General features: G+C 43.0%; 1 protein-coding gene across 1 annotated transcript; it reads right to left on the reverse strand.

The window, feature by feature from the left end:
• Positions 1-2,752: 2,752 nt before the first annotated feature.
• On the reverse strand, positions 2,753-3,430 carry LOC124358455. The gene is made up of 2 exons (XM_046810751.1): positions 3,032-3,430; positions 2,753-2,914 (listed from the first exon to the last, which is right to left on the reverse strand). The coding sequence occupies exons 1-2, from the start codon at positions 3,428-3,430 to the stop codon at positions 2,753-2,755; spliced, it is 561 nt and encodes a 186-aa protein (XP_046666707.1).
• Positions 3,431-7,477: the final 4,047 nt, after the last annotated feature.

Raw genomic sequence — 7,477 nt, forward strand, 5'->3', positions numbered from 1 at the left:
CCATAGAATATAAGCTAATAGATGATTCTCTTTTGTCGAAACAGAATGGAGTATTTTAGAATACTCATTGAGTGGGCGATCGTGTTGTTGTACACTTACACATTCCAGGATCATAGGGTTGGCGGAGTACAAATGGCGCATATTTAACGTATACAAAACATGTATAGCAGATATTATACAACAGAATGTTTGTAAAATAAAAATGTATTAAATACCACTGTTTTTTCCATATTTAATTGGGTAAAGTGAATAAATCTATTGCTTACTAAGTCTAAGGAATGTTCAACAAATTTTTTGTTTCTTTGAATTAAAAGCTATCACCAACAAGGAATTTTTCAATTTCAAAAGAAACGATTTTAAAATTCCAGAGCTAGTAACTGCTAAGTTGTGCCTCAGAGCATGCTGGCTTTGTGTTAATAGTTCTTAATATTTCACCATGGAGTGGAATATATGCTGGTGCTACACCAAAAATTTATTACGGTGTACGGTAAAATGTACAAAATGAAAAACAGAGTGGAGGTAGTAGTATTGTAAAATGAATATGGCAATAATTCACAAAGTCTGATATTTTAATCCATATAGTTGTAAAACAAAATGGATTGTTTTTTAATTTGAAAAAATGTTTAGGTGAACTTTTCAAAACATTTATGGATGTGATATTTACAAAATGAGGTTTTGACTAGTAATGTCGAGGCAATGAATAATGTTTACTTGCATTTCTTTGTTGTTATTCGCTTTCCTAATAAACGTATAAACTGGTTATACGTCTGTGAATGACTAAAATTCTATCAACATACAAATTTAAAATTAATGAAGTTGCACTTGGCGACCTTTTTTAATACTTCGTCTATATTAATAACTATTGAAACAATTTTAGTTTAATGCATAGCAGTATATGTTGTTGCTAAATTATTTCATAAACACGTAGTGTTCAAAACAAGGAAAGTTTAAATGAACAACATGGCTTATCGAAATTTTAACAAAAATGACTTGACATAATTATTACATTAAATAGGAGTGATTGCAAGGGATCAGTGCAAATGTATATTCTAACTAGACATCCGTAGTCATGTTCAAATATCTACGAGGATTATATCTGTTGTTCGTGATACATGTTGCAACAGATAGATGAATGAAATGAATTATTATATCAAGTAAAATAAGAAAGGACAGTAAATACTTCTTGTGATATCATTAGTAAACAAAGGTAAACAAGAACGTAAAAGTCACAGTTGCGCTTGTGGGTTTTTTTAATGGCGTAATCGGTTTCATAACAGTAATAACGCTCGCTTATACAGTTATCAGGACAGGAATGTGTGGGTCAGCTTTAATGAGCTGGTTTGTATTCAGGCTGGGAAATGAGTGCCGTTGTAAATGTTACTATTACACTAGTTTGTGGCGACCGTGCGTGGTAAGGCAGATCAGTGTAACACACCCAATATACGCGGGCCTTAGTCTAAAGCTCGGCTTAAACCTACCCAACAGCTTACTTTTTAAATTTGTTGAGATTTTCATAACGATTTATATAAAAATATATATATAGTATTTTTATTCTTTTAATTATGATAATTTTTGATATTGTATAGTTTAATTGCAGTCATTAATTTAAGACTACATGTGAATTAATGTTATTACCATCTTTTTTGATAATTTTGCACCAGATTATTTTAGTTGTGATGGATTGTAATTACTTTCGAAAAATAAATATTGTTACGTTTTTACAAACCAAAAAATTCTCATGTGGGTTTACAAATAAGCAACACGATTATTAGTTACAATTAATAATGTTTATTAAAGCTAATTTACAATAAGGACAAATAATTACTTTAATTGAAAGAAATTACTTTTTACAATTATTACTATTAATACAACTCCAATAATTACAATTACTATTATTAATATTTGCTAAATGACTAAGATGGCTTCTGCAAAACTAATATTATTTGCAATCACAAAATATAGCTAATTAACAAGTGGCTTTACTGTCTCTTCTGCTTAAGTCCAATTTGCTTACGGTTTCCCCGGTGTCGTATCCTTCCACAGGAGTTGTCCAATACTGCGCTGAATCTTCCGGTCGATCCCACGATGCGACGATTCCCACAGCAGTATCCTCCGCAGGCACTCACTATCACAGGATCCGTGTCACGACACTCACTACAGTGCCTCACTGGTACTCACAACTCCCCCGGGCTCCCCAGTAGACGGCCTTATATAACCTTCTAGCATTCTTGCTAGAAGGGTCTATACCGGTGGGCTCTGGAAGGTCTAGAAGATTCCGGAGTCAATGGGCAGTGAGTCTTTTACCAGGAAGACTGCTCTAGACTTTCTATTGTCATCAGCCTATTCATAAGAAAGGAACTGGCCTCAGCCATTTATGAGGGTGTTGATGGCTCTCGCAGAAGGATTTATGGCGGTCCCTTACGTCAACAGCCAGGCCGCCACCGCAGCCGCCGCGCGACGGCCAGCTCCGTGACACTGCCCTCTCCTTAATGCTGATCGTCCCGATCAGTGTTGGAACCATGGTAAGTACGCTAGACGATCTAGGTGGACGACGAGCATCTTGCCTCTTGGGTGTCTTTGGATTCGGTAGACCACGTCGTTGATTCGTGTCACCACACGATAAGTCCAATCCAGTCCTGTTTGAAGCTTTGGGCACCTTCCCTTCCTCCGCAGGGGACTGTAAAGCCCAAACCAAGTTGTTCTCCTGAATCCAGCTGAGTTGGCTTGTCGGTCGTAGCGAGCCTTCATCTTGTCACTGGCGACCTTCAGGTGCTGGCGAGCAAAACTCGTGAGTGTCGTGCAATTGATCAACGAGTTCCGAGGCGAAGTCAGTCGCTGGCCTCTCCTTGTCAGGTGGTAGGCCGAACATTGAGATCACTTGGTAGCCGAAGTTCTCTTCCGAAGACCATTCTTGCTGGGTAACACACCAGTTGTTTTTTCATGGCTAGAAGATCTGTAGGCCAGCAGAAAAACTGCACCTTCTTATCCCAATCCGCTGGCTGGTGGAGACAACTTTCCTGAGATGACCGACGAGAGTCTTGATGTATCTCTCAACCATCCCATCGGATTGCGGGTGAAGCGGGGTTGTCCGTGTCTTATGCACTCCCAGACGCTGAAGAACATCCCTCATCAAGATAGAACCGAAGTTCGTCCCTTGGTCGCTGTGTAGCTCACGGGGTACCCCGTACCGGCAGACGAAGTCGTTCACCAAGCATCCTGCCACAGTAGATGCCTCCTGGTTTGGTATGGCGTATACTTCTGGCCATTTCGTGAAGTAATCCATGGCCACCAGGAGATATTTATTCCCTGCGTCTGTCACGGGAAATGGTCCAGCGATGTCGATGGCGATCCTCTCGAAGGGTGATCCAACGTTGTGTACTGCCGCATCCTGCCTCGACTTCTTGTTTGAGGCCCTCGGCTTCCAGCACATACATCACATTGGGCGGCACCATTTCCTCAACATCAGCCCTAAGGTGCAGCCAGTAGAACCGTTGTCGCAACTTTTCCACTGTCTTGTTGACACCAAGATGAACCTCCAGACGCTCCGTTATGCAACTCCATAAGGACTTCCCTCCTCTTACTTCTTGGGAGTACGATCTGTTCGATTTTCCTCTTCCCGTTAGGAGCTTCCCAGATCCTTATTAGTACTCCGTTCTTGATCTTCATAGAGTCCCACTGTGCCCAGTAGCTCTTGTATAGGTGATCTCTAGCCGCGATGTCTTCCCAACTAGGTCGAGTTCCAGCATCCACCTCTCGCAGGAGTGGTCCGATCTCCGTGTCTCCTAGCTGCTCGTTCCGAAGTTCACCTCATTTCCCATCCACTAGCAGGCTCCACGGTGACACAACGTACTTCTGCCGAAGGATTCTTTTCTTCTACCTTGGAGCAGTGCTTACAGCCTTCTGGACAAGGACGACGTGACAGAGCATCAGCGTTGGAATGTTTCTTCCCTTGTCGGTGTTCAGACGGTGAAGTTGTACTCCTGAAGCCGCTGCACCCATCGCGCTGTCTGCCCCTCCAAGTTCTTGAAGTTCAGTAGCCAAGTCAGGGCGGAGTGATCTGTCCTTAAATGGAAAGGTTGTCCATAGAGGTATTTATGAAAGTGTTCTAGGGACTTCACGACTGCTAGCAGTTCCCTCCTTGTGACGCAGTAATTCCTTTCGGCCTTAGATAGTGTTCTGCTGAAATAGGGCTACCACGGTTTCCTGGCCATCCTGAACTTGCGAGAGTACTCCTCCTATGCCCACGTCGCTTGGCGTCAGTGTCGACAATGAACTTTTCTCCAAAGCGAGGGAATCCCAAGATCGGAGCACTACAGAGAGCAGTCTTGAGTATCCCAAATGCTTCACTCGACTCTGAGAGGTCCATTCAAACTTGCGCTGTTCTTCCGTGATCTTGGTCAGTGGCTTAGCAATATCGGCATAACCCTTCACGAAGCGGCGGTAATAGGTGCACAGCCCGAGGAAACTTCTTACCTCATGTTTGTTACGTGGTGTGGGCCATTCCTTTATCGCTCGTATCTTCTCTGGATCCACAGAGACTCCTTCTGACGAGACTACATGTCCGAGATAGTTTACCTTATTTTTAAATAAGTTGCACTTCTTCAGGTTAAGCTTCAAGTTGGCAGAACGAATCCTTATAAAGAGATCTTTTCCAGGTTCTGAAGATGGTCTTTAAACGTCTTTCCAATGACTATGATATCATCCAGATACACTAGACAGGTTTCCCAAGTTAGACCCTCTAAGCACGTTCTCCATTAATCTCTCGAAGGTAGCTGGTGCATTGCATAGTCCAAAAGGCATCACGGTGAACTGCCACAGTCCGTTTCCATTCCCTATGGAAAATGCCGTTTTCCTCCTTGTCCTCTGGAGCAATCTCTACTTGCCAGTACCCACTCTTCATGTCCAGGGTCGAGAAGAACTTGCCGCCTCCCAGAGCATCCAGTGTGTCGTCAATCCGCGGTAAAGGGTAACTGTCCTTCTTGGTGACGTTATTGAGTATTCGGTAGTCCACGCAGAACCTAGAAGTCCCATCCTTCTTCTTCACTAGTACCACCGTCGAATTCCATGGACTGCTGGAAGGCTCGATCACCCCATCTCGCTCCATCTCCTTTGTTATTTGCTCAGCTTCCTCCCCTCTTCGCCCAGGGTAGTCTCCTAGGAATTTGGCGGATTGGTTGTGCGTCTCCAACATTTATCTTGTGCTGAACTACAGTCGTCCTGCCTCTTGGCCCTGTAGCAGTTTCGAAAACATCCTGGTACTCTGTTATTAACTTAGCTACTTGTTAGTTTGTTCCAAGTCCATTCCCTTGCAAGCATCTCTCACAAATTTAGCTATGTCTTCTGGAAGATTCTTGTGGCAGGATGCTGTCTGTCTAACAGATTGCGATACAGAAGAAACTGAGTAACAGGTACCTAAGAGCTTGCCTTGTTTTAAAGTAACGGGATAGTCGTTTAAGTTCATTATGCAACTGGAACTTCCCTGGAAGATTGAAACAGTGTCTTCCCCTACAAGGACACCTCGGCCGAGCTCCTCTTCGTTTACAGCTGGGTCTAACATTAAGTTCTGTCCTTCCGGTACAGTTTCTGTCGACTTCTGCTCTCACTCACGATCTTCTGAGCACGAGATGGCAGTGTGGTATCTTTTAATAACCGCACCGAAGAAGTAAGATTTTTTCTAAGCTGAAGGACGACTTCTTCTCCGCCAACAGTCGTCACCCCTTTCTTGAGGTCTAATTGAAGGCCAAGTTTCATCATTACGTCCCATGCCGAGTATAACGTCCTCCTCGATGTTAGCAACGAGAGTGCGATGTTTAAAGCATGTACTCCCGATGCAGAAGGTGGCAACTGTCTCCCCGTGAACACTGGCCAAGTCCCCAGTCGCAGTCCTCAATGTCCAGGTTGTTTGGAGTGACTTTATTGGGAGGTGAACAAACATCTCTATTTACTATGGTCATCGTTGCCCCAGTGTCTAGTAGAAGGCTTTCTGGGCTTCCCGTTGACTAATCCATCTATGTAGAAGGCTGTTAGTCTGTCCTGACAAAGATGCCACAATAATGCTGTCGGCTGGGGCCTCAGTTTGCCTGGGTTGACAATTGCCCCTTCCTGTCAACCCTTTTTTAGTTTTCCTGCATCTGCCCCCCGAGAGGCTCTATCTGGGCACTTGCTTCGGGGATGGCCCAACTCTCCACAACTCCAGCAGCGGATTTCCTTCTTCCTGTTTCTTCAGCGCATCCAGCACTCTCTGGACTACGTCTTCTATCTTAAAACCTTCTTCCACGCAGACCCCTCGAAGACGTGCATGTCCTTGCACAGACTGTTTTACTGCTTCAAATTCTAGTGCTTGTGTTAGCGCCTCGTGTAATGTCTTAGGACGAGCCAACTTTACAGCCTGCTGTGTTTCAGCGTCTCGAAGGGCCGTCGAGGAATTTGTCGATGGATAAGTTCTCGCAGACAGCCTCATCACAAGTAGAGTAAGCACCTCTTACAAGTCGTGCGATATCAGCTTCAAATTCCTGCAGTGATTCATTGGACTTCTGGTGGCGACTCCGGAGTTGAGACCTGTAAGACCAGTTTCCATGTGCTTTATGTCCGAACCGCATCTCCAGTCGTCTAACCAGTTCTCCGTAGTTTTGGCGCTCCGCAGGGTGGCCACGGTCTGCAGGACCTTTAGCGCGTCTCCACGCAGCGAAAGGCAGAGCATGGACGCTTTTGTTGATGACGGCCAACGGTGGACGGCGGCAGCAGTCTCGAACAGTGTCCGAAAATCCTCCCAGGTCATCTTACCGTCGAAGTTGGCACCCCTGCATTAACTCATTGTGGACATGAATTAAGCTGAGGTTCCGTAATTAATTCTGGTTTTTCCCATCTTGTGGGCTAACAATGGATTCTGTGCAGGTTTCTGAGCCCTTGTTTCTCTGAGCTATTTCCTCTAAGATCCTAATTCTATCACCAAATTCTTTTGAATAATCATTTAAACTTGTCTTCTAATTGTTTGGAGCAACCATTTATACCTGCTTCTAGTTGCTTTTTAAATTCCTCTTCAACTCTACAAATTTTTAAATTAAACTCTGTAGCTAATTCCATCTTTCATACTTTTCAAGTCATTTTGAAAGTGTTTCACAATTACTATTAATTTTTCTTCCAATGTTTTACTATTACTATTTAATTTTTCTTCCAATGTTTTACTATTACTATTTAATTTTTCTTCCAACGTTTTAGTTAAGTTAGATTGTAACACTTTGGTAAGCTTACTTGCTTCAGTTTCAAAAATTAATATTTCGGGATCTTCACCTGCTTCTATCATCGCCTGTTTAAGTCTATTAGCTAAAACTGTTTTTGTCCCAGAAGTATCTAAGTCCCTTTCTTCTAACTCCCGTTTTAAATCAGCCAACTTTCAAATCTGCTAACTTAAACCCACTAGAAGCCATCGTTTTATTATATTATTACTTTAAAATAATATTAATACAATAAATAAATA

This window comes from Homalodisca vitripennis, chromosome 3 (assembly GCF_021130785.1).
Source record: "Homalodisca vitripennis isolate AUS2020 chromosome 3, UT_GWSS_2.1, whole genome shotgun sequence".
NCBI classification, from domain to species: Eukaryota; Metazoa; Arthropoda; class Insecta; order Hemiptera; family Cicadellidae; genus Homalodisca; species Homalodisca vitripennis.

Excerpts from the sequence above, each read along its gene's own strand:
- LOC124358455 (XM_046810751.1), bottom strand. The coding sequence starts at position 3,430 with ATGTGCTGGAAGCCGAGGGCCTCAAACAAGAAGTCGAGGCAGGATGCG. Across the intron at positions 2,915-3,031 it reads AGAGATACATCAAGACTCTC|CAAGAATGGTCTTCGGAAGA; the intron begins GTCGGTCATCTC and ends TGTGTTACCCAG.